This window comes from Pelophylax lessonae (genome assembly GCF_965119305.1).
Source record: "Pelophylax lessonae genome assembly, chromosome: 3".
In the NCBI taxonomy this organism is placed as follows: Eukaryota; Metazoa; Chordata; class Amphibia; order Anura; family Ranidae; genus Pelophylax; species Pelophylax lessonae.
Window position 1 is genome coordinate 261,891,482 of NC_138770.1, and position 27,702 is coordinate 261,919,183.

General features: G+C 42.1%; 1 protein-coding gene across 4 annotated transcripts in view; it reads right to left on the bottom strand.

Annotated features, from left to right (window-relative positions):
* GOLIM4 (golgi integral membrane protein 4) overlaps window positions 1-27,702 on the bottom strand; it is a 220,662-nt gene that overhangs the window by 62,918 nt on the left and 130,042 nt on the right. The window contains exons 4-8 of one of the 4 annotated variants that reach the window (XM_082252562.1): window positions 20,750-20,803; window positions 19,155-19,305; window positions 13,636-13,718; window positions 9,332-9,415; window positions 5,760-5,930 (exon numbers count right to left, since the gene is read on the bottom strand). In XM_082252562.1, the coding sequence (XP_082108688.1) occupies window positions 5,760-5,930; window positions 9,332-9,415; window positions 13,636-13,718; window positions 19,155-19,305; window positions 20,750-20,803 (543 nt within the window). The remainder of the gene's footprint in view (window positions 1-5,759; window positions 5,931-9,331; window positions 9,416-13,635; window positions 13,719-19,154; window positions 19,306-20,749; window positions 20,804-27,702) is intronic. The other 3 variants (XM_082252563.1, XM_082252564.1, XM_082252565.1) reach the window with 3 other exon arrangements.

Here is a 27,702-nt window from a genome sequence, read left to right on the forward strand (position 1 = left end):
ATGTGAGATCTGAGGTCTTTTTGACCCCAGATCTCACATTAAAGAGAACCTGTCTTGCTTATTTCTATTACAAGAGATGTTTACATTCCTTGTAATAAGAATAAAAGTGATCCAAATTTTTTGTAAAGGGACAGTGTACAAATAAAAAAAAAAGTAAGTAAAAAAACCGCCAAAAATTTGAAGTGCCTCGTCCCTCCGAGCTCGCGCACAGAAGCAAACACATACACAAGTCGCGCAAACATATGTAAACCGTGTTCAAACCACATATGTGAGGTATTGCTGCGATTATTAGAGCGAGAGGAATAATTCTAGCACTAGACCTCCTCTGTAACTCTAAACTGGTAACCTGTAGAAATTTTTAAAGCCTCGCCTATGGAGATTTTTGAGTACCAAAATTTGTCGCCATTCCATGAGAGTGCGCAATTTTAAAGCATGACATGTTAGCTATCAATTTACTTGGCGTAACATTCTCTTTCACATTATAAAAAGAAATTGGGCTAACTTTACTGTTTTCTTATTTTTTAATTCAAAAAAGTGTATTTTATTATATATTAAACTGCGCAAATGTGTTGTGACAAAATATTGTAACGATCTCCATTTTATTCTCTAGGGTCTCTGCTTAAAAAAAATCTATAATGTTTGGGGGATTTAAGTCATTTTCTAGCAAAAAAATACTGTTTTTAACTTGTAAACAAGTGTCAGAAATAGGCCTGGAATGTGGGGGGAGAGGAGGATTGGAATGTGGGGGGAGCTGATGACTGGAATGTGGGGAAACTGAGGACTAGAATGTGGGGAAGCTGAGGACTAGAATTTGGGGGAGCTAATGACTGGAAGGTGGGGGAGCTGAGGGCTGGAATGTGGGAAGCGGAGGAGTGGAATGTGGGGGAGCTGAGGACTGGAATGTGGGAGGAGCTTTGGATTGGAATGTGGGGGTGCTGAGGACTGGAATGTGCGGGGGGAGCTGAGAACCGGAATGTGGGGAGAGCTGAGCACCGGAATGTGGGGGACTATGGACTGGAATGTGGGGGGGCTGGGGACTGGAAAGTTGGGGGAGCTGAGGACTGGAATGTTTGGGGAGCTGAGGACTGGAATGTTTGGGGAGCTGAGGACTGGAATGTTTGGGGAGCTGAGGACTGGGAGAATGTTGTAAATAGGGGCAGATGTCAAGGAAGTGTGAGAACACTACTGTGAAAGGGGAGGAGGGGGATGATGTAATGGGGGAGCGGAGGACACTCATCAAGAAGGGATCTTGATGTGAATGGGGAGGGGACTGTAATGTGCAGTGGGGACTGAGGACGCTGATGTAAGAATGAGTTAAGATCTGTGCATGTGCATTAGGTGCACACGTCATGGGACTACCCGCAGGAAACACAGAAAGAAGTTTAATTAATTAATTAATTATTAAATTAAGTTAAATTTTGCGCTGCACCAAGCTGCATGGTGCAGCAGCAACATGCCGATTGGCGCATGTGAAAATGCGCAACGGTACTGACATGATATTCAGACCTCTGCTAGAAGACAATTTTACTGACCGGAACTTGGTGAATTGTAATTCAATATCCCTGGTATAGAGGGATATGCTTTGTTCATATTTCATATTAGAGATTTACAACAACTTTAATACCACCTGCAATGGTAATAGGATTGCTGTTCAATTGTGTTTTTTTCTGTTGGGGGCCCATTAACATTTTTGCTGGTGGATTAAATGACAATTTGCTAAATATGTTAACCTATAGAAACCAGATACTCATCTAACCAGGTGATTCTAAACCACTCTTCATTGATGTTATTTACAGTGTAGGGAGTCAGCCTGGGCAGGTTGAGAGAGGGTTAATTGAAGAGGACTAGTACTTCCCCTTTCAGGCCTGTTTATTAAGCAGCTGGTCAGAGAGGCAGGTTAAGGGCTGTTTTTGCTATCATTGGTGAGGAGACCTTGATGCTGGATAGAAGCCTCCTTACTCTGACTTGAACCTTCTGGGTGTGCAGGCCTGTAACTAGGACTTGCAATATTGAATATGTTGTTGCTGGGATGCTGAACATTATTTAAAAAGACTGTGTTGTACTGACGAGAAGAGTTCCTTGTGTTGTTTGAACTGCACATGAAGACAAAGTATTTCATTACTTTCTGTTTTGCTGAATATAGCAGATTTTTAAGTTGATTCAACTGTCTTCCAGCCGACTGGGAGGGGGGGGGGATGCAGGGTTTCAGGCCATACCCATGTCCTGGGTCAAAGTTGCACAGGTTATAAAAGCATCAGATAAAGCAATTGAGGAACTAATTAAACAACTGATACTGGCTAATAGACAGGCCCGCCAAGAGCAGGTCCTTACACAGACAGCAGCTGTTTAAAAGGAGATGCCAAACGCTTACTGGTTGAACAGATAGTGGGTTTAGAGACAGCAGTGACCCTTGGAAGGCTGTGCAGGAGGACCATGCAAAGGATGACAGCCCCAAACAACGTTGAAGCTTATATAGCAATGTTTAGGTGGATTGCAACAAGGGAAGGTCTGCCTGAGAAAGACTGGGCGGATGTGCTGGCCCCTTTCCTGACTGCAGATCCTGAACAGGCATATTGAGATTTGGCCTCAGTGTCAGCATGGGATTATAAACTGCTAAAGGTGGAATTACTAGCCAGACTGGGAGTGACTTGTTTTGAGGACGAGCCACGTTCATGGCTGGCGCTTTGACAGGACTAAGCCTGCCCATGTGCAGCTGTATCATCTAATGCACCTGTTCCAGGATTGGCTGAAACCTGAGGAAATGACTTCCACTAAGATTTTGGAGTGAGTTTCCCTAGACTGGTTAGACTGGTACAGCCCATTCTGCCAGTAAATTTCCAGGAAGTTTACCGCTTAATGGGACCTGATCGAGAGCACTATAGGTACAAATCAGCAATCTGGTCTAGAGAGGATGTAGGTTCAGATTGGGAAAATAGTGCATAGACCTGGTAATGTGCATTGTAATCTTGATGCCCTTTCCTGGGTCTATGGCCATTTTGGGCGTAGTGTCCAGATATCTGGCCTGGAACAGAGGGGATATGTAGAGAGTCAGCCTGGGGCAGGTCCAGAGGGTTAATTAAAGAGTGCAGGAACTTCCCTTTCAGGCCTGTTTATTAGGCAGCTGGTCAGAGAGGACGGTTGATGGCTGTTTTGCTATCAGTGGTGGAAGACCTGGATGCTGGATGGAAGCGTCCTTACTCTGACTTGAAACTGCTGGGTGAGCAGGCCTGTAACTGGGACTTGCAATATTGAATATGTTGTGGCAGGGATGCTGAACAGTGTTGTACTCGGGTGAAGAGTTCCTTGTTTTGTTTGAACTGCCCATGAAGACCAAGTCTGTCATTATTTTCTGTTTTGCTGAATAAAGCTGCTTTTTAAGTTGATTGTACTGTCTCCCAGCCGCCTGTTTACCCCTCTGATCCGGACGCTGGTAAAATGACACAAAATAGGTTGCTATGGGAATTTACATAATTGCTGCTTTCAGCCTCATTTTGTTATACAAGCTCATTATCTGCACACATAGCTGTGTCATCTAACAGTGGTTTTATTTAAAGGAATTTGCAAAATGTACACACGTAGAAATGTGTTTCTAAATTCTTAGTAAAATAATCGTATTTAAATGTATTTGCAGAGGTTTTACAACACACATAAAGGAAGAGATATGCTAGACCACAACCAGCACCCAGCCCCCCTCCCCCTCAGTTGACCTTGCCCCCTCTTCCACCCTCCATTCCAAATCTCTTTACCCCTAACAGAATACTATGCAGAATTCCCATAAATCTGATGCTGTGGCCACTCTGCTTTCTACAGCTATGCTTTAATTATCACTGTCACAACTGTTCAAAAGCTGGAACCATGACATTGAGTTGGAGTACTGTACTACAACAAATAGTGAAATTAGGTTAGCAGTAGTTCATAAAAGCATGTAACTGCAGGTTGGGCCCATGCTGGGAGCTGACAGCAGCAGTTATTGCTTTCTTTTTTTAACCTCCAGTCATTTTCCCATAGGATTCCTTCCCAGCAGGTGTCTTGACCAATGTAGGCTCCAAGCAAGGAGAACAGAGAAAACAACTGCTTTTTGCATGCCATGTGCACACCATACAGGTGTATTGGCGTGTGCTGCATAAAAATTTTACACAGTGCACAGCACAATGCATTAGAAAACATTGCTGCACACTGTTGAGCATAGAGTGGAATAAGTGTCAGCTGCTGGTGTGACTAGAATTGTGTGGACTGGCACGGAAAATTTCATGCACAAATTTAGTGTAAAAGAATATAATTTATTTAAAAATAAGTGAACATCATAAATGTAAAACGCACCTCCAATAAACCAAACTGTGTAAAACAAACCAGATAACCAAATAGTGACACACAATGCACAACTGCCTACACCAAACATACAGCAAATAGGGAATGCAAGCGTAACCATAACAGAGCCAGGATCATACACGGGAGGAAATCAAGCAGATGGAGCTGGGAGCAGGAGAGGACAGGAAAAGGGTAACAGGAGACGGAGAGAGCAGGTAGGAAAGTATCAGGCCACAGGGTCGGGATCAGGGTCCAGGTACAAGAAACAGGATGCAAGATACAGGAACACAGAAACGCAGGTCAGGGGCACATGGGGACAACACCAAGGCAGCAAGAGAAGGAAAGACAGGACGTAAATATACTTCCTGCAACATGCATCAGGTGATGACTAATGCTATGAGCTTTTGGCTGCTGAGAGACACCCGCTCGTGGATGCTGGAACTGTAGTCTATGGATCTGGGAGCCACAGTGCCACCAGCAGACGAGCCCTTTCCTGACAATAAGGTGACATTTTATGACACTTCGATGAAGTTAATCCCTTCTTTCTGCAGAACTCCGGCTAATTCCACCCAGTATGTGGACACTGGGTGTCAAGATAGTTTGGACAATATTTAACATCACTGTAGCCAAGGGGTAACTGGGACCATTTTCCTAAAAATCAGGCACTGTCCATATCTGTCAGCATGCCTCCTCAAAGTCCATCAGCCAGTCAGAAATATAGAATGGTGACGGCAGAAAAAAAAAGACCAAGTGGTCCATCGAATCTGTCCCATTTTTTTTTCAATTTTTTTTTTTTAAAGGCTAATGTTTTGCTTTTTTTTTTGTCCCAAGCATGTTTGGATCCACTTACTGTTGACTGACTCACTACCTCTAGCTCTTTAGTCTTTCAGTATAATGGCACTTTCTAAGATAAGTTTTAAAATTACCTCTGCTAGTTTGAGGTCATGTCTCCATGTTCTTGAGGTTAATATTGAAAATACTGCCCTTCTGAAATGTATTCACCTCCATGATGTATTTAAAGGTTTCAATCCTGTCTCCTCTTTCTCTTTTTTTCCTGACCATTTTGTTGCCTGTTTCTGGACTATCTAATCAATATATTTTTTATAAGTAAGTTCTCCAGAACTGGACATAATATTCCAAATGAGGTTTAATTAAAGCTCTTTATAAGGGAATCAGGACGTCCTTCCTCCCTCTGGTGACTCCTCTATTGATGCATTCTAGAATTCTATTCTCTTTTCCCACTGTTTGCTCATTTTGCAATTATCGTAAATAAATGCTCTCAATTTTTTTTCCGCTGTAGTGCTGACCAACACCGTTTCTCCAATATTGTACTGTACCAAGGGATTCTTTTTCCCTAGGTAAATTATTTTAAATTTAGAAACATTGAATTTCAGTTTCCACTGCTTTGACCAATGGTCTCAATCTTTCAACAATGCCAAAGCACAACTTACCTGTATGAGTTTACTATGTACTGCAGATTCCTGTACTGCTAAATGTCCTTGCATGGAGGAGACTGATGGTACCACTCTAGGGATTGTGGTTTGTGTGCTTTTTTCTAACTGTCGAAGGCTTGAAACTTTATTCAAAGCATTTTTAAGTTGCATAAATTCTTCCACTTGGTTCTGAAAGACACACAAGACCAAGGGGACAAATGCTTAACATTGTTAGCAGCATGCATCCTAGAGTGGAGTTAATCAGTGCTGTAACAGCATTTGCACATCCAAGTATGGCTGACCCCCATTCATCAGTCTGGGTATCAGTACAAAGAAGAAAGTGCTAATTAGAGGAATTAAAAACATTTCCTGAAACATTGCAAATGTAAATGAATGATAGATCCATCCTACCCACACATTAACATTATACTTCCAGGCAAAGTACCAAAGGAACAACTGTCAAAGGGATGTCTTGGTTTAGGATTTATAGGAAATAAATTAAAGTCATGTAATCCTGAGGCCTGATGCAAGGAAGGTTAAATCTTCTTCAAATCTTGGCAGACTGCAAATTGACATATAGTCAGGAGGCGACAACAGTTGTTTTTCAGCATTCAGGACATGACTGAGCAGTAGGTCATGAAGAAAGAAAATAATGACAAATGCCTCTGAAGCAACTACTCAGAATTAGAAGCGCAACATAAATCCCTTTAACATTTTCTTCCACTTGGTAGGAAAGAGCTGCTAAAGCAAAAGAATGCAGGCATGATAAAATTAGTTTACAGCTTCGTAAAATTATAGTTAAAGTCTGACACAATGATGTAAAGCCATTCAGGTAATGTTTACTTTATCCCATTTATTATGCATAGGTTTGCGTCTCTGTATCTGACAATTATAAAACTATAATGAAAAGTCTTGTAGATACCACTGTCCTTCATTTTACATTAGCGCTCTAAACAAAAAAGTGACTGTTGGACTAGCTACCAAACAAGGCAAATGCATAGACTGCAAAGTACTATAAAAATTATATCATTTATTTAATAGTAATTGTAAACCTAATCACTAACACCCCATATAAGCTTTAAACACTGTAAAGTAAATTCAAAAGTGCTCAATATTTTAAAATCTGCAGCTTTCCCAAAATAATACTTGGTGGTCCTGCCATAGAGGTGATTTCTGTTACAGGGTGATCAAGCTCTGTTCTCATATCCCAGCTGTATCCCTGTGTTGTCACCCTGACAAAAGGAGAATCTAAATTATAATTTCAACAAACATTACCCAGACATGGTCCACTGCCGTCACCATAAGAGAACTCGTCCTGAGAGACGTCATGCAGCCATCACTGCAGTACATGTATATAGACAGAAAGTGGCTCTACTACAAGGAACTAGGAAGGCAAATAAGCTACAAAATATATAGTAAATACTATTTATTACCTGTTTTGCTGTGGTATGCCTGAACAACTACAGGTAAGCATAGCCAATCCACACGTGTGAAAGGAATCAGGGTGGGAAAAGCACTACAGCAAGGAGTCTGATGCACTTGTAGTGGTATTTCCTGTTGATGTGTGATGTATGAAGCCTACGGCAACTTGGTTTAAAGGCACAGCTCTTCTGACCCCTTATCCATTATTGCTGAAGATCAAGTAATCAGCAAGGTTAATGTTGGAATGATTAGGAGTCATTGGACCCAACAACTGTAAGGCATTTTGTAACCACTCTATAATTTGAGGGTCAACTTTGTCTGGTAAGCTGCTTAGCTTTATTACAGTGGTGTGGTCATTTCACATTGAAGCTGGTGTTGGGACTTTCCTTTTGAAATCTATATGGACTTTTATGACAAATGTAACAACATCTATTTTGCTATTGAAGTCAATGTGGACTTTTTATAACATCTACAGTGGATATAAAAAGTCTACACACATCCAGTTCCCTGTTGTGCCATATTTTCTTCACTTGATGAGGACTGTCTTCACTGTGTTCTATGGTATATCTAATGCCTTGGCAATTATTTTGTACCCTTCTCCTGGCTGATACCTTTTAACAATGAGATCCCTCTGATGCTTTGGAAGCTCTCTGCGGACCATAGCTTTTGCTGTAGGATGCAACTAAGAAAATGTCAGGAAAGACCGACTGGAACAGCTGAACTTTATTTGAGGTTAATCAGAGGCACTTTAAATGACTACAGGTGTGTAATGATCCTTATTTAACATGAGTATGAATGTGATTGCTAAATTCTGAACACAGCTCCTTTCCCAGTTATAAGGTGTGCAGGCACAATATTTTAGTTTTTATTTTTACTCCCCCCCCCCCCCCCCTAAAATATGTCAGTTTGTTTTTCAATTGAGATTTACAGTTTATAGGTCACATTAAAGGTGGAAAAAGTTCTGAAATTATTTATCTTTGTCTCATTTTTTTTTTTTACATCACAGAAACCTTACATTTTAACAGGGGGGGGGGTGTAGACTTTTTATATCCACTGTATATTTAGCGCTGCATGTATATTTATATATGCCTGTACAACGCTGGTCCCTACACGTGGTTTACCCCAGATGAATTAAGGGGCTATGTATATTTCATATAACAACTTAATTTTAATAGTTTAGAGTTTTAACACTTCACAGCTCCCAAAACAGAACAAGGTCTGTCTGCATCTTATGATATGTTGTAACCAGAGTTACATCATTCTATTTGACCCCAATTTTCATGTGTGAAATAGCATATCTGAACGTATCCCGGGAGCGTGTGTGGGAATCAGAGACAATCTAAGTAATCATGTAACCGTAATACCAGTGTAATAATGTTTACAGATTTCACCATCTTATCTCCCAGACTAAGGCTACCCAAATCTATACAGTAATCTTAGGAAATGTGACAACAATAACTGAACGTTTGTTCTTATGTGACAGTTTTGTATAAACAATTTTCATAACTAAACGTTGACATAAAAATCAATCTGTGGATTAAATTATTTTATTGTGAATGTATTTTGCCATCTCAAGTAAGTGAAACAATCATTCACAGTATGCATGCACATTTCCTGTACTTGTAAGCTCTGATCAGATAGTTGTATGTGTGCCTTTTTTGAGCCACTGATTTTATTGGTACAAAAAATGTTTCTATTTCATAAGAAAGCTCATTTATCCACAGAACTGGTCACAAGTGTCTTAGGTCAGGAAAATAAAATTGGTCTTAAAAATGTTACAGTTGAATGTAGAACTAGTTACCTTTGTTGCTTTAACAGATATAAACAGAAATGCACAAAACTTGTCAGGTCAAGAAAAATAATAAAGGTATTAGTCAGTGTTAAAAGATGCTTTTGTGTAAAAAAAAAAAAGGTGTTAGCCTTCTTTCCCAGAAGCCATGCAATACATAACGTAGAGGCAAATAAAAGACAGGTCATGTTTTTGTCTCTCCATGCTTTTTAAGTGTTATTAGAGAATAGTTCCCCAATTCACTATACCAGAAACAACTGCAGCCAGTACTCAAAAAGGTTAGATAAGGCCAAGTCCACATGCACACAGAGAAGAGCGGCAATTTAACCATTGCAAACAGTTATAGGTTATAATGCCAGAGCTGTCATTTTCATCTAACCTGTGCGGCAGCCAGCGCACTCTTGTGGTTGTCCAAGCTCATTACAACTTGTTCATGTTCAGAGAGCAAGTTCTTATGCTGTTGCTATATTGAAAGAAGAAGTATTGTATGATATATTTGTAATATTATAAGGAATGGTAACATAACTACTATAATATAGTAAAAGCAACATTTAAATACTTGTAATTTAAAAAATACACTAGTAGGTGAAAGTCCAAAAAGAGTTTAACACAAATAAAATAAAAAAAATTCCAAGACGAGTACACATTGATATAACACAGCAGGTATTTTAGTGTAAAATCATATTATGGCAGATAGATGATGCTCAAGATTTTATGTCCTAAAAACAGATTGCAGCAAATGAATGCTAGCTTAAACAGGTTTACACAAGAATATGTAAATGTCACACATTTCTTAGCACATGCTTTATTTTATATGTATGACAGTGATATTGAAAACAATGAAAAAAGGCCAAACATTTCCAAGCCTTTAAAAAAAAAAAAAAAACATCACAAAATGTTTTGTCTGCAAATAATTTGTCATGGCTACCCCAAATTGACTATGTAACCTACTGTACATTTGTTCATTACAAAGTACATTTCCAGTGACCCCCCACCTGTGAATTTATGTTGCTTTCATCTAGCTTGTCCCTCTTCAAATTTTATAGTACCGGTCATACAGCCCTACTATGGATCACTCAAAAAAGCAGCAAAGAAGAAAGCAGTCAAGACAAGTTAATATTACAATTAATACAAGAGGGTAAGGAACCTGAATTTAGACTAATTTAGTGGTTGTAAAGGCAGAAGGTTTTTTTTACATTACTGCATTCTATGCATGAAGGTAAAAAACCTTCTGCATGCAGCTTCCCCTGCAGCCCCCCTAAATACAGACCCGAGCCCGATCTCCATCCAGAGATGTGCACAGGAGCCAAGTGTCTCGGCTCTCTCGTGCCTCATTGGATCAGATACGGCAGCAGGAGCCACTGGCTCCCACTGCTGTTGATCAGAACCAGGGACAAGGGAGCCGGGGTTGGATCGAGCTCCGCTCTGTGTGACTTATAGACACAGAGCAGGGCTTGGAAACGAGCCCCCATAGCACTCAGCTTGGGAGTGGAGTAAGGAGCGCCAACAGGGGAATCGAGAAGAGGAGGATCAGGGCTGCTCTGGGCAAAACTATTGAACAGAGTAGTAAGTATTACATGTTTGGTTTTTTATTAAAATAAATAAAGAACCCCTACAATCACTTACAGTGTAAGCATGTTAGGGGTTAAGTTAAGATTATGTGTTAATTTTAGGAGTGAGGTTAAGGATAGAGTGAGATAAAGGGTAAGGTTTTAGGATCAGTGTAAGTTGGGACAGTTCAGCATGAGTTTGAGGGCGAAGTGTCAGGTGTTAAAGAGAATTATTTTTAGGGGTAGAGCTTAAGAATTTGGCAGCCTGTGTTAATTTTAGAGGTAAGGTTTCATTTTTAGATTTTGAAATCAGTGGAAGGGTTAGATTAAAGTGTCAGTAAACCCAAAGCTTGCAAATTCATCTAAAGGTGTACACGTATTTTGTCTCGCTACGTGTGCTTTTCTATTCTTTTAAAAGTCTATAAAAAATGTAAATATCTGGTGATCCTGCTAGCTCAATGGTATCCACTATGTAGAGGGGTAAGACTATTTAGAGGGATTCCAAGTTTTCTGCATTTTCACTATGTGCATGCTCGAATTTCATTGTCATGTAGCGGAGAACATTGTCAGCTATTTGCTTCATGTGGTATCATTTTAATCTTAGAGGGCAGCTGATGTTCTAAGCACAGTCTGTACCTAGGATCCAAAGGGGCTACACTGGAACACATGGGTTTAATTTGAAATCAAACAAAAAATACTTATTGGCTCTGCAGGGTTCCTCTATTTTAACAATTTGTTTGTATCTGTGGGATACAGAACTTGAAGAAGTGCTCAATCTTGACTTGGAAGGAAGTCAAGGCTCTATGCAGCTTGCATGTAAGATCCCAGAAGTTTTACAGGGACATAGCGAGAGATATGATCGCATTATACCTGCAATTTAGTGCTCAGGTTTACTTTAACCACTTCCGGACCGCCTGCCGCATATATACTGTGGCAAGGCGACCTGGCTGTGCAAAATCACGTACATGAACGTAGTTTTGTGCATGAGATCTGGGGCGCGCACGAGCGCCACTGGAGCCCCGCTAGCACTGTGATTGGACATCATTCTGAGCTTGTAAACAAGGCAGACCACACAGTTAGAAATCAATTCCTAGGAGCACACTTAACCCTTTGCTCGCCCCTGATGTTAACCCCTTCCCTGCCAGTGTCATTTATACAGTGACAGTGCTTTTTTGTTTAGCACTGATGACTGTATCGGAGTCACTGGTCCCCAAAAAGTGTCATTTAATGTCAGAATTGTCCGCCGCAATGTCACAGTCCCACTAAAAATCGTTCATCCCCGCCATTAATCATAAAAATAAATATATAAAAAGTCCATAAATCTTTCCTATAGTTTGTAGACCTGATATCTTTTGTGCAAACCAACCAATACATGGGATATTGGGATTGTTTTACTTAAAACAAGTAGAAGAATACATACTGGCCTAAATTGATGAAGAAATTAAATTTTTAAATGTTTTTATTGGATGTGTTTTATAGCAGAAAGTAAAAAATATATATTTTTTTTGTTTTCAAAATTCTTTTTTTTTTTATTTGTTTCTAGCGAAAAAAAAAAAAAAAAAAAAAACTGCAGGAAGTGATCAAATACCTCCAAAAGAAAGCTCTTTTTGTGGGGAAAAAAAGGACATCAATTTTATTTAGGTACAGCGTCGCACGACCGTGCAACTGTCAGTGCCGTATTGCAAAAAAAGCCCTGGTCAGAAAGGGGGTAAAATCTTCTTGAGCTAAGTGGTTAACCACTTGAAGTCCAGTAAGGCCCTGTTGAACAAAACAGTGACAGTTGCAATTTTTTTATGTTACCATTTTTGGGCAAATATTTATTAAATCTATATTTTCAGGAAAAAGTACATTAAAATTAATTTTACTGCACACAAATACAATATAATACTCAGTGCCGGTTCACACTAGGGCGACCTGTGAGGCGACCTGGTCGCCTCACAGGTCGCCGCAGGTCGCCTCCCATAGGGAAGCTGCGGACCCGTTCTAATAGGAGCGACACAAGTCGCTCCGACCTAGAAAAAGGGTCCGGAGCTTCTTTGGGACGACCCGGAGGCGACCGCCATAGACTTCAATGTTATGAAGTCCGTGGCGGCCGCTCCGAGGTAGCGGCGCGCTGCTCGCAACGCGACCTCGGAGGTCGCAGTGCGAAGTAGCGTCGCCCCTATGTGAACGGGGGCTCAATGTTTTGTTAATATATAAAAGTGTTACTTTGAGAAATAGATACCAAACATGTCAAGTTTTTAAATTTTGTGCACCCGTGAAATGGCAAAAATTTGTGATACCTAAAATTGGCCATAGGCAATGTTTTAAAAGCCTTTATGTTATCAGTTTAGAGTTAACTGAGCGTGTTGGATCTAGAATTATAGCTCTCCTTCTGACATTCGCAGTGATACCTAATGTGTGGTCGATGTTTACATAAACAGGCACACTCTACACATGCATTTGCATGTTTGCGCAGAGCAATGGGGTTGCTTTTAATTTCTTGTAAAGTAATTTGCAATTTTTTATTTTTTTTTTAGCAGGGGACAGGTCCTTTTTCATGGAGACATTAGGGATCTATTAGACCACTAATGTCACCTCTGCCCTCCACTGCAGCTAATCAAAAACACAGATTGTGCTGGATTAGTAGCTTACCCTGCCACAGCAGCCAGAAGTGAAGAAATGCTCATCTCTTCAGGGTCTATTAATTGCAAACAAGATTGGAAAGGAATGTTTGGTGAGCTCCTTCTGCTTAGAATCCAGAAACTACAGGTGTTTACAGGTGTCTTAGGCTCCCTAGGAAAAACGGAAGAGGCCGGACACCATGGCAGCTGGTGGTTCTTCATAGTACTGTAAAAGCAGTTCATATCACTTTTACTCAAAAGCTATTCGTTGGCTGAAAAAAAAATGGCACCAGGCTCAAGGCTGAGGCTAGATATAATACTTGCGTTTAACCAACTGAAGTCCAGGCTGTTTATAAACAGCCTATGAATGGCAAATGGTTAATCAGTAGGATCATCATCTTCAACAAATACCTGAGTTAACAAATTACCATGTGTTTGTTACATGGGCACCAATTCTGATCATATTATTAACATTATAATTCTTATTCTGTACTCACACTATTCCATTCTGTTTCAGAAAAGTTACCCACCTTGACATCCTGCAGCTGAGTGTGGACATCTTGATGTGCCTTTCTTAGCTGCCTATTCTCTTCTCTCAGGTTGTATACACTTTCTGTTGGAAACAATTTAGGAAGTGTGAATTGAAAGGTTTAAGGTAAATTCTAGGATAAATTAGATGTAATAATTAGGTGCAATAGTGTTTTCAACCCATCTTTGTAGCTAATTTGTACAGCACATGCAGGGTCTGCTATTCAGGCATTCTATACAGAAGCAATGTGATCAAATGCCCAAATCATACACAAACCTGAGTGATTATCCATCGAACATGACTGTTTTTCACAGAAGGACAGAGAGTTTGCGCTCATACAGGAAGAAATGTCAGAACAAGGCTTTCTTACTATTAACATGCTACTGATTAAAGCCTTTGAATAAGTGAAAGTTAGCGCCTGTGTCAACAAACTTTGATAGACAAACGCCAAAGTGTTTTTGACATCAGTTTGAGATGCTTCTGAGATCATTCAAATTTCATTGCAGTTGACCTGCTATGGTTGCTTTTGCATTGCCCTAGACTTGTGCAAGGAGTGAAGCAGTTCTAAAGAGAATGAACAATGGCCATTAAAAGAGATGTACGTTTTTTATTTTAATCTTAGAATCATACTTACCTTGGTGAATGCCACATCGGTCTGATGCTGCATCTGTCCCTTGGCACCTCTTACACTGAGAACTGAGAGATCGAACGCCGCAGATAGCTTGGTTCTGACAGCTCCCTGAGCAGAGAGCTCTCTACTCTGCCCCCTCCTCGCTCACTGGAGCTCTGGGCTGTGTAGGGGGCGGGAGCGGCTGGCTCAGCCTCTCAGCGGCTCGCTGAGAGGCTGAGTTGGGTGACAGTCCAGGCATGTGGGTGTATACCAACTCTATGGTCGTGAAGACGCCCGAGCCTGGACCGGCTCTGTGACGTCAGCAGAGAGTGGACTTCAGCCCGCTCTCTGCTGAAAATGGGTCATAGGAGTGCAGAAAGAACTGCACTCCTATGATCCACTGGAGAAGTACAGCCAAACAAGCTTTGGCTGTACTTCCCCTTTAACGTGAGTTGCTACATAAGTCTGACAAAAGTGGTAAATGACTGCAAAGTAATTTGTAAGTCACTGTGAATTGGGTAACAACTTGTATACCATTAGTTGGTATTACGCATGTTAGCTGTTCAAAACATAGATGATCACACCTATGAATGGGCCTGACATGGATCAGATGTGAGATCCCCAGTGGGGGTTCCCAAAATTAAAGTGGAAGTAAACTGAAAAAAAAATTAAAATCTTCTCCCTGCAAGGTAATATCATAATGTGGTATGCAGCACATGCGTCGGTGATATCACCGGCTGCAGAGACACTGAATATCTCCTAAATGGTGCATGTTTAGGAGATATTGCTTATACCTTTAATATGAGCTTACCTGTAGGTACAAGTGTCCAATGGGAGAACACCACCACTTTAAAGCAGAGTTCCACTTTAAGGACTCCTGACATGCCACATTAGGCATGTCTTTTTTTTTTTTTTCAGGGGTACCTAGTTTTGACCTAGTTCTACTCTCCCCCTCCCTCCTTGTAATCTTTTGGGACACATCACAGGTTCCAGAAGATTGCTCGGCCATTCAGGACGCGCAGCACGACTCGTGAATGCGCAGTGTGCATCAGCAGTGAAGCCGCAAGCTGTCACAGCTGGGTGCCCACACTAGTGATGCCGGGGAGAGGAGAGGGAGAGAACCGAGGCTTCGGGTGGCTGCATCACTGGATCGTGGGACAGGTGTAGCTGCTGACTTTTAATAAACACAGAATTGGCTGGAACTCTACTTTAATGCTGGCCATACATTATACAATTTTCCTTTAGATTTACCAAAACAATTTAATATAAGGTCAAACCTAAACACTTACAATTTGTATGTAATCAAGCAGGCCCTTGCACTACATATTAAAGGTAAATCTAAATGAAATTGAATAAGAAAATTGCAGAATGTATGACCAGCTTTAGCTGCAGGAGGCAGCCCCATTAAAAGAAACGGGAAGCTGCTGGCTCCCACAGCTAATCGTGGCCACTCACATGTAATTGCTCATGTGGCGAGTGATCAGCTCTGAACCTTAGGTGTACAGTAAAAAAGGGTAACTTGTTATAAGGGGATTCACTTTAGAAACACTACTTTATAAAGTATTATGTATGAAATTCTGAAATGCTATGTTAAACCAAAGAATGATAGGCCTGTGCAAAAGTGATAATATGCAGCATTTATGCTCTGATTGTAAACCTTCCATTATACAAATAAAGCATTTCATGCTAATCTTAGATAACATACCATCTTCCCTTTTCTTTATGCAATGCATTAGAAAAGGTCTCTCACAAATTGTTCAATTACTTTAGTAAAACCTAAATCATAATTTCTACCACAAACACAATGTGCTTTTTGTGAAGCTCCCCAGTAAAATGGCTGTACAGTAATTGGAGAGGAAATGTCTGCTGTTGAAAACTACAAAGAGTTTACTGCTTATCTGTACATCAAACATGCGGTATGCTGGAGAGGATACCAAGTTTAGATACCTACTTATTGATTAGAAATAACATTCATTCACCGCAAACACAGAGCACAATACAATGATAAATTATAGGTCAAGCTATACAAGTCAGTGGTTTGCAGTGCAGCACTACGTATTGACATTTTTCACTATGTAATAACAGGATGGAACAGAATTCATTAACATGGTACCTTAAATATAAAAGTAAAGGTGATAACAAGCCCATTCAATACTGCTGCAATCTATATCTGTGTACTGTCTCCTACAACTGCCTGAATTTTCCATGTGGGTTACAAACAATCAATCAAATCATTTTAGCTTTTTGCATATCATATACAGCGAGTTGTTTCAAGAAGCTAACACGAGAGGCTTGACTGTATTTATGCTTCTACCTTTAGGTCTGCCTTCTCCTTTAGATATTATAAAGGTACATTAATCTAAAGCTCAGATTTCCATATGTGATATATGCAAATGTGTTGAATGAAAGAGCTACATTTTACAAATCTTGGAGAGACCAGGGGAGGGACCTCCCTCGCAAATGTCACCTCCGCCTGCCCTTTATGAGGTTGCCAAAGTCACTATTAAATATGATCATTTTTTTTTTTATTCTGGAGAATCTACCAGGGGAGCATAACGGTCTTACATAGCCCAACCATCCTGGCCTCTGCTTGAACTCCTGATCACCCATCTGGAGATTATTACTGCCTATTACTGTGCATAGTATGAGCTTGGCTTGGACATCTGCCCCTGGTTATTCTGCAAATCAGATCATGTGCCAGAACACTGTACACAAAGGAAGATTTAAAACATTCTACACCCACATCCAATCAATGGGCGTATATAAACTTTTTTGAAAATTCTACACTTCCCTCCACTAGATACAGGACACATCCTTTTAATGGACATCAGTAAAACATCATTAACTGTAACTGTGCTTGCACATGGTACTGATGTATAAACATTCGATTCCAGGCAGAAAATTCCTTCATAAAAATGTGAGCATTGGCAGTATAGTAAATGTGTGTGTTCGCGCATTTGCACACATGTGCGTAAAATTTCCTCTATCTTTTTGTTGGGATGTGTCATACACCTGCTTATGCATATTTCCACATGAAATACTTTTCCCGCAAGGTAGGTTTTTGCATTTCTTTTACTGATCTATACACATTGCATGATTACACACCTGTGTACAGGCACATTAAAAACAATGGGCTGCATTTACATCACTAAAAAGTGCCTGCATGGCTAAAAACATTGGGGCTGATTTACTAAAACTGGAAAGTGCAAACTCTGGTGCAGATCTGCATAGAAACCAATCAGCTTGCAGGTTTTTGTTAGTCAAAGCTTAATTGAATAAGCTGAAGTTGGAAGCTGATTGCCTACCACGTACAGCTGCACCAGATTTTGCACTCTCCAGTTTTAGTAAATCAACCCCATTGTGTTTTTAAACATCAGTGTGCAAGAGGCCTATGCTTTATTTACCTGATCAATTAGGATTTTTTATTTCACAGTATACGTGTAGGGTAACAGGTTGTAGCCCCTCCTCCTTTTCACAGGAGGGACATTTTATTAATAAAAGAAAATATTTCAAGAAAATTTGCACAGAATGCTGTGAGCTGACTTTCAAGAAGAGACACAGAAAATAAGCAAACTTATGGCCAAATCCAAGCCCTGATGCCCTGTACACAAGAGTAATGGGCCATTCACACTATACAATTGTCTTTAGATTTTCCAAAACCATATAATATGAGGTCAAATCTAAACACTTTTAATTTGTATGCAATCAGACAGGCCCCTGCACTACATAATTGTAGGTAAAACTAAAGGAAATCTAACAACACAAGTTGTATAGTGGGTATCCAGCTTACGACAGAGTGTCAACAGGACAAAAAAAGGGGAAAATCTTCCCAATGGTGACACACACGGCAATACAAACGTGACAGAGATGCTCACATTTCACATATATCCAAAACAAAAAAAAAAAAAGTGTTTCATGTGGTTCTAAAGCCAAAATATTTTTTTAACTTAACTTCCCTGCATTAAGGTAAAAAATGTTCGAGTAGTTCTATCACTACTCCCCCTCCCCCAAAAATGCTTACCTAAGTCTTTCTCTATCTAGCACTGTGCCCATCTGCATCAGCAATCTCCCTTCTCCCGGTTCTCATGGGACACAGATGCAGCAGCGGGAGCCATTGGCTCCTACTCCTGTCAATCAAATCCTGTGAGGAGGGTGGGGCTGGGGCTGAGCCAGTCAAAACAAATGTGAGCTGTCAGCAGTAGAATACAGCAGTTAAAAATGAACTATAAAAGAAAGTCAATGTGCTTAGTAAAAGTTGCAGTAGGATAGGCATAAACCAACAGAATAATATATAATATTATAATAATTTTAATATAATTTGGTGCTAGAAAAGTCTTTGAGATAATGCGACCTGTAAATGTGAGGCGTCCGAGGCTCTTCCTATGTGCTGTCTAAGGCTAACTGAGTTCAGACAGGACACCCCTCCTCCCTCCATGGCAGTCCTAATACACAGCTAGCAAGGAGATGGCTGCTTTGACAGACTGCATTTTTTTTCGGTCTCCAACAGGGGGAACAGAACATATTAATAAGAATGGAAATGAGACTGCTTGATAAATTGAGTAGTAGAAATGGCAGTTAGGAGGCTGTGTTTGATGCACTGCATTTTTTATAGATAAGACTATAGACAGCTTGTCCTAGTCGATGCAGGTGAGGACAAAAACACAGCCTTTTCTTAGCAAAAGCCGCACTGTCCATTTGAATACAGCTGTATGCATTCAAACAGAAAATGCAATGTTTGACTAGAATGCCCTTTGAAATGAACCCCTACTCTGAAAAATGTATAATACTGATATGACAGCAGAAATAATCTTGGTAGTATAAAGTCATTTTAAACCTTCAAACTTTCTGGTCTTTAGTAACAAGATAATACAACGGTATATGTCACACAGACTTACAGTAATAGCACTCACCTTTTAGCTTTGATACTTCTTGTTCCTTATCCTGCTGCAGCTGTAAATATTTCTCTTTATGTTGACTAAAGGATTTTGTTAAGTCCTCGCCCAGCTTCTGATGTTCTCCTTGCAATTCTGTGTGCTTCTTCCTTAGTTCCTCATGTTGACTCTATGAAATTAAAAATCCATGAGCACAAAATCATAAGTTAAATTGACAAAGGCGGATTTCGGATATGTGCCCCTTTGGACTCTTTTACCTTGCCTTTCCTATGACCGCCAATCTTTGTAGATGCACAGTTCCCAAAGCATGGTAACTAATAAATTATTGCATCGTACAGGGTATACTGTTTTATGCTTGAAATATGTAACATGTCAACACAGTGACAAAGAGTTCCGCCTGTCACCCCCTTGTGCAAATCCAGACTACATGCATATTGAAGATGCTGCAAAATCTAAGGCTGTTACACATTAAAGAAGAGTGCGGTCATGTTGGATTTAAAAGAAGTGTGCATATATATATATATATATATAAAAATAAAGGAAGTCATGTGCCATGACTGCAATCACTGCTCTGCAAACTGAATTTTATGTAGCAACTGAATTACAAATCTCAAAAACACAAAATATATTTTTTAGCACCAACATCAATATTAAATATTGAAGTGAACCTTTCCATTTCCCCAGCATGCATTTATAGCAATGCCATCATAATATACTGGGTCAGCTTTTTCAATTGCACTTCTGCTTTTCCAAAACATGCAGCTAATCAGACTGAACTATTCTGTTACTAATAAATACATTTAAATTTTTTTGTCAAAAGTATGGCGCTAAGGCACCACATACAATAGGCTGGCCATAGACAGTTCAGATTTGGCTGAACCAGACAAATTTCGATCCATCTATGGGCAGGCTGTTTGTACTGAAGTCGATCTATCGACTATCTATATTGTATTACTGCCACCGGCTATAGCCGGCAGCAGCAATCACTGAATTGTGATGGCGGCGGGGAAACCTCCCGCTGTCAGAATACAGTAGTGCAGTGGGAGGGATTCCCCCATCAACAATGAATGTGTTGATCGGGGATTAAAGCGCCTCTTTCTAACGACTCCCCCTGGCTGCTGATATATGCAGGCGAAAGTGACATGCAATGGTCAAAGGAAAAGCAAAAATGGCTTTTGTGTGCAGGCTGTGACTGACAGCCCGGTTTCAACTTCTCTATGCTGTGCAAAAGGCAACAAGGCAGTTCTAAATAGGGGCTTGACAGGATCCCAGGAGACTGCCTTGTGCATAGTTGTCTTCATTTATGATTATTTAGTCAACTGACCTAGATCAAGCACGTTGACCTAGAACAAGCACACATCTGCATGCTTGGTTGAGGTCAGTTACTCAGAGAGTAACAGAACCAGGGAATGTTAGCATTTCCAGAAAAAGGTTAGCAATAGCAGACTGTTGATTCCACCCAGTAACTTTCCTGGAAAAAAAATTCCCATTTACTATAATGAAAGTATTCTGCTGTGTTACTATTACCTAAAACACACTAGCTATGGTGCAAACTGGACTTAAAATGCATGTAATAAAAAAAAAAAAAAAAAAAAAAAAAAAAAAAAACTTACCTTTAACATTTGATGCTGTACACTGAGTGCATTATATCTGGTATTTGAGTCTTGCTAAAAAATAAAGATAAAAACAAACACTGAGTGCACTCCAGCGAAGATATATATTACAAAGTATAACAAATGTAAACACAGTTTACAACTTGTGCCTGGATAGGAAAGACTTGGTAAAGAATGAGGATGCATAAATCACACATAATAAAGTATGTCAGAAACACTTCTTTCTGAAGAACTAAAATTCTCTAGGCATGATGGAAGAATATGCTATGTGGCATACAAATTAGCAATAAAGCAGAAGAAAAAAAAAAAGTATAGCACAGAACCAAGAGTGACAGCCGGGCCAAGCATGCAAATCCATATAAAGTTTACACACTTGAGTCTTTTTAAAAAGGAAGTAGAAGGTGCACTGACAATGTGTGAAGTGTAGTAGCCGACAGCAGTCAATCACATTTAGGTTACAGGCAGTAAGATCAATTGATATTTAAGTGTTCCAGTACTTTGCTACATTGAACATGCCCAGTGATGTTGACTCAAAAGCAAAAAAATAGGCGCAGGGCACTGGAAAGTGCAGGTACAACAATTTACTGACAATAATAAAAGACACAAATTGCACTTACAAAAGTTCAGAGCAAGATTTATAGCATGGATCACTGTATGCAGACTTGGCTCACTTTCAAATATTTCTGCTGTTATTATGATCAAATATGCAAAAAAAGGCGGCATCCAGGGAAGAGGGAAAAAATTGACAGCCTGAATGAAAGACCAACAATGCAATAATGGGACACACCTAGGTCAGCTCTATAGTGTCCTCCATACAACAGCATTAACTCACAGACACCTGGATACATTCTGTCTGTCCAGTCTCCCCCCACCCAAACCTGATCTGTGCTTAGTACTCCTGCCAATAAGCCCACCTAGTCATTGGAGTGATTATCTCCTGGCTGCAGCTTTGCCCAAAAATCGCAACCACGTTACGCAAGACAAGCTGACAAATAATTTATTATAATGTGAGCACAGTAAAAACGCAAAAAAGGCTGATCAGCTGCCAGTCCATACTCACTCAACTGGCCATGTGGGTTAATTGGAGTATAAGCACAGATCAGGTGTGGCTGGGAGGGTCTGCAAACATACTACTCAGTGACTGCCCTGTTACTGCGTACTGCTCGTTGACCGCCCTGCCACTACATAAATGCTCACTTATCACTGTGCCACTACGTACTGCTCACTGACCACCCTGCCACTACGTACTGCTCACTGACCGCCCTGTCACTACGTACTGCTCACTGACCGCCCTGCCACTACGTACTGCTCACTGACCGCCCTGCCACTACGTACTGCTCACTGACCGCCCTGCCACTACGTACTGCTCACTGACCGCCCTGCCACTACGTACTGCTCACTGACCACCCTGCCACTACGTACTGCTCACTGACCACCCTGCCACTACGTACTGCTCACTGACCACCCTGCCACTACGTACTGCTCACTGACCGCCCTGCCACTACTTTCTGCTCACTGACCGCCCTGCCACTACGTACTGCTCACTGACCTCCCTGCCACTACGTACTGCTCACTGACCGCCCTGTCACTACGTACTGCTCACTGACCTCCCTGCCACTACGTACTGCTCACTGACCGCCCTGCCACTACGTACTGCTCACTGACCGCCCTGCCACTACGTACTGCTCACTGACCACCCTGCCACTACGTACTGCTCACTGACCACCCTGCCACTACGTACTGCTCACTGACCACCCTGCCACTACGTACTGCTCACTGACCGCCCTGCCACTACTTTCTGCTCACTGACCGCCCTGCCACTACGTACTGCTCACTGACCTCCCTGCCACTACGTACTGCTCACTGACCGCCCTGTCACTACGTACTGCTCACTGACCTCCCTGCCACTACGTACTGCTCACTGACCGCCCTGCCACTACGTACTGCTCACTGACCACCCTGCCACTACGTTCTGCTCACTGACCGCCCTGCCACTACGTTCTGCTCACTGACCGCCCTGCCACTACGTTCTGCTCACTGACCGCCCTGCCACTACGTACTGCTCACTGACCTCCCTGCCACTACGTACTGCTCACTGACCGCCCTGCCACTACGTACTGCTCACTGACCACCCTGCCACTACGTACTGCTCACTGACCGCCCTGCCACTACGTACTGCTCACTGACCGCCCTGCCACTACGTACTGCTCACTGACCGCCCTGCCACTACGTACTGCTCACTGACCACCCGGCCACTACGTACTGCTCACTGACCGCCCTGCCACTACGTACTGCTCACTGACCACCCTGCCACTACGTACTGCTCACTGACCGCCCTGCCACTACGTACTGCTCACTGACCGCCCTGCCACTACGTACTGCTCACTGACCGCCCTGCCACTACGTATTGCTCACTGACCGCCCTGCCACTACGTATTGCTCACTGACCGCCCTGCCACTACGTACTGCTCACTGACCGCCCTGCCACTACGTACTGCTCACTGACCGCCCTGCCACTACGTACTGCTCACTGACCTCCCTGCCACTACGTACTGCTCACTGACCACCCTGCCACTACGTACTGCTCACTGACCGCCCTGCCACTACGTACTGCTCACTGACCGCCCTGCCACTACGTACTGCTCACTGACCGCCCGGCCACTACGTACTGCTCACTGACCGCCCGGCCACTACGTACTGCTCACTGACCGCCCGGCCACTACTTACTGCTCACTGACCGCCCGGCCACTACGTACTGCTCACTGACCGCCCGGCCACTACGTACTGCTCACTGACCGCCCTGCCACTAGGTACTGCTCACTGACCACTAAGCCACTAGGTACTACTCCTTTTTTTTCCACAATCAAAGTTTATTGAAAAAAGAAAGATATACAGACATTAATGCTCATTCAGCAGTAACTAAAGTAACAGACAATGATAGAATATGCAAAACGGTCATTATAGATAGCAAATCGTATGGTAGAAGCACAAATACAACACCGTAGGCGTAGGGTAACAGCCTATGCATTAGTCATATCTCTATATATAGCCACATATGAGAGTAATAAAACAGACCATATCAGAAAGGGTCGAGCTTCAGATGCTGAAGGTATGTCCTAGCATAACCACAACAAATAATAATGTCTGAAGGAAATTGAAAAAGCAGACATAGCTAGAGCGCCAAGGGTAAGGAAAATAAACTTAGAGATGAGTATAAGACCATGGGACTGGATATAAAAGTAAGTGATGGTGATATTGAAAGGTAATCACAGGGGGGACCCGACAGAGCATGCTAGCAAGGTCCAACAGAAAGGTAGTGCTAAAGGCATATGTCTCCAATTAGGAGATCGTAGGGTTTAGTGCAAAGGTACAGTGGGAAACAGTGAAACTTTCATAGCGGTAGGAGTATCGAAAGATATGCCAAGCGGACCACATTTTGTGTAGATTCTGCAGTCTATCATTCGCTACTGCAATGGACTCTTCCATGTTGTAGATATCATTCACCGTCAGCAACCACTCCTTAATAGTTGGAGGTGAAGTGGACTTCCAACATCTGGGGATTAGGGATTTAGCAAACTATCGATTTTTTTATAGGAACGAAGTGACCGATCAGTAACATGTAACAAACCGCACTCAGGTGTAAGCCACTAGGTACTACTCACTCACCGCCCTGCCACTACGTACTGCCCACTGACCCCCCTGCGACTACATACTGGTGTTTGATCTAGGAGCACTCATGTGCTCATTCCCGAGCCCCCCCTGTGTGTCCATAAAAAGACACAGAGCATGGGTCGGCCCCACCCCTGCTCCAGTAGCGCAACTGAAACCTTCAGGGCCCCGGTGCAAGAAACCATGAAGGGCCCCCCCGGACCCCCTTCCCTTCAAGCCTAGGGCTCTTCCAACTGATCCTGGGGCCCTTTACTCTTGTTGCAGGGCCCTTTATTACGGTACTGCAGTGGGGCCCTTTCACAAGTTCTGCAGTGGGCTCCCTTCCTGCCATCTTGGGGCCTCCTCACGGTGGTGGAATGCCAGGGCCCGGTTGCAGGTGTGACCTTTGCCATCCTGGAAGTTCACCCACTGGTGTCAGTAGTTTTTATTTTTTGGTATTTTAATTGTATTATTTTTTATCATTTTATTTTTATATTTTTACAATGTCACTGACTATGACTCTGTCCATTCAGAAAAGGAAGGAGCTGGTAAATTACATATTTACCGACCCTCTTCCTGGCTCTCTATTGTGACACATCCCCTGCAGGAGTCAGCAGGAGATAGGAGGGAGCACAGTGGGGGGGGGGGGGGGGGGGCAGCACAGTGGTGAGTGTGTGTGTGTGTGGGGGGGGGGGGGGGGCAGGGGAGCACACAGGGGCCCATAGACAGTAGACTACAAGTGAACTGGATAGGAGGAGTGGCGGGGGCAGCCTACAGAGGAACCAATCTTCTCCATTATCCTCCTGCAGCTACAGGGAAAAAGGAGAACAGTGATTTCTCTACATGCTTCCCCCACAGCCCCTCCTATCCAGGTGTACAGGGGAGACGCACAGGCTCCCTGGAGCATGGGGCCCGGTTGCAATTGCGACCCCTGTAGTTACGCCCCTGCCCTGCTCCCTCCTCACTGCATGTGATTGACAGCAGTGGGAGCAAATGGCTCCTGCTGATGGGTCTCAGCCAAAGAGGAGGATGAGACCTGAGATAACCGCTGCTCTTGAGCACATTGCTGGATTGGATCGGGCGCAGGTAAGTTTTAAAGGGGGGCAGAGGGGAAAGCTGCACACTGAAGGCTTTAAGAAAAAAAAAAAAAAAAACCTTCAGCCTTTACAACTACTTTAAGGACTTTATACATATTTTTCTATCTAGATTAAGGACTTTTATTGGTGTCAGGAGTTGGCAAATATATATTCTAAGTGTTCGTATAAGTAATTTACACGCATAGTTGGATTTGCATTCACATCTATTGTAACTGTTTCAATAAAGTTCACACAGTAAATTCATACATAATTTTCTTTGCACAGTTCAATTTCTCATTACAGGTTTCACCACTAGGTGGTGGTAAAAACACTTTGGTTTAACAGCAGGCTGTGGCCAAAACACATAATAGGTTTTCCTTGGCGCATGTGTTATTTATATTATTTTGATGTCATTTGGGATGCAGAGTCTTAACAGACATCCCTGCTGCTCCCTATTTGATATTTGTGTGGGTACAGGTGCGTGTCCCTGTATGCAGACAGTGTGAGTTCAGGGACATGCACCCAATTGGATTTCATATTGGGAGCAGCAGCTGTGTCTGTCTTTTCCTCTTCCCTGGATGCCGATTCTTATATGGGGAATAAATCAAGTCTGCATACACCGATCCATGCTGTGAATCCTGCTCTGTGATAAAACTCTCAACTTTTGTAAGTGCAATTCCTGGATTTTGTATAAGTTTTAATAAATAAGTTGTTTTACCTGCCTTATCCAGTGTGCTTTGTAGTCACAGTTTTGACACATCCTGAATGTTTTCATAGCGGAGCTGCAAGTATTATGCTGATTACCTATACTCTATTTTGAACTCCTTTCATCCATTCCTCATTCCATTCAGGACTGGTTGATTGCATCGTGGTGTGTGTTTATTTATGTATGCTTGTTTGAAAAACAAGAGTGTAAAATCACTATGTTTTGTAAAGAATAAGCAGAGTTTTAAATAAAACTGCTCCTTACCTATATGGGGCCGATGCAGTGTCTACCTGAGCCTTGGCACATATAGGATGGGACAGGGTGAGAGGATGGACTTTGTGTCATTGTGTATAGGTAAACCCTAACAATGTTAACTGCTATTATTTGCTCTGTTTTGGCCTGTTAAATACACCATTAAAATGTTTTCTTTATCATATCTGTCTGATAAATGCAAAAAAAAAAAAAAAATCTGTTGATCTTGCCAAACCTCCAGTAAGCCTAAAAGTACTTGTACAGTCTGCAGTGTTATCAGCCCCTGTAAACTACAGAACCCCTCTTACCACATGGTATGAAGACTGCGGGAAGTTCTCTGTAACTCCAACATGCCTTAGGATGACAATGTTGCTCCTCCATTGATACAGTACAGAGTGAGCACTGTCACTCTAGGAACAAAAGTGTAAAGCTGGCCATAGATGGATCGAAATGTTGCTGCCGGTTCGGCAGAGAGCAGGCAAATATTGAAACTGCTCTATAACGGAAGTCGATCGTTAGATCAACTTCTGGCAAACAGGAAAGTTGGAAAACTTTCTTTTTCGGAGAGTCCCAATGTCAGCTTACAAGATGCTGGTGGGGGGGGAAGGCTGGTGGGGTTCCTCCATCCCCTTGCTGGTGTCCCCCCCCCCCCCATTTAGCACTCTTACTGAATGAAGAAAAAAAAAAGGATCATCTATAGACAACGTAACCACTTCAGCTCCGGAAGGTTTACCCTTCCCCTTCATGACCAGGCCATTATTTGCGATACGACACTGCGCTACTTAACTGACAACTGCGCGGCCACGCAACACTGTACCCAAATAAAATGTATGTCCTTCTTCTCTTTTAACAAAAAAAGACTGACAATTGTGAAAAAAAATATATATATATTTTTTAATTTCTGCTATAAGACCCGGTTCACACTGATGCGAGTGCCGGGTTCGCATGTAATGTCGGAGCGCACTGCTCCGACATTACATGCGATCAGCTGTGCGGTGCGAGTTTAGCCATACAGTTTGTATGGCTAAATTCGCATCGCACCCGGTGCAAACACGCACAGGAGGCATTTTTGCAGCCGCATCAGGATCGGATCGAACAGCGGTTCACACTTGTGCGATCCCATCCTGTGCGAACTGCACGATCGCACTGCGATATGCGATCAAACTGGGGGTGTCGTTAAGATTACATTGACACCCCCAGCGGATCGCATATGGCAGTGTGAACTGCCGGGGGTGCGTGTGCGATGCGGGAACAGGCTGCGAATTCGCAGC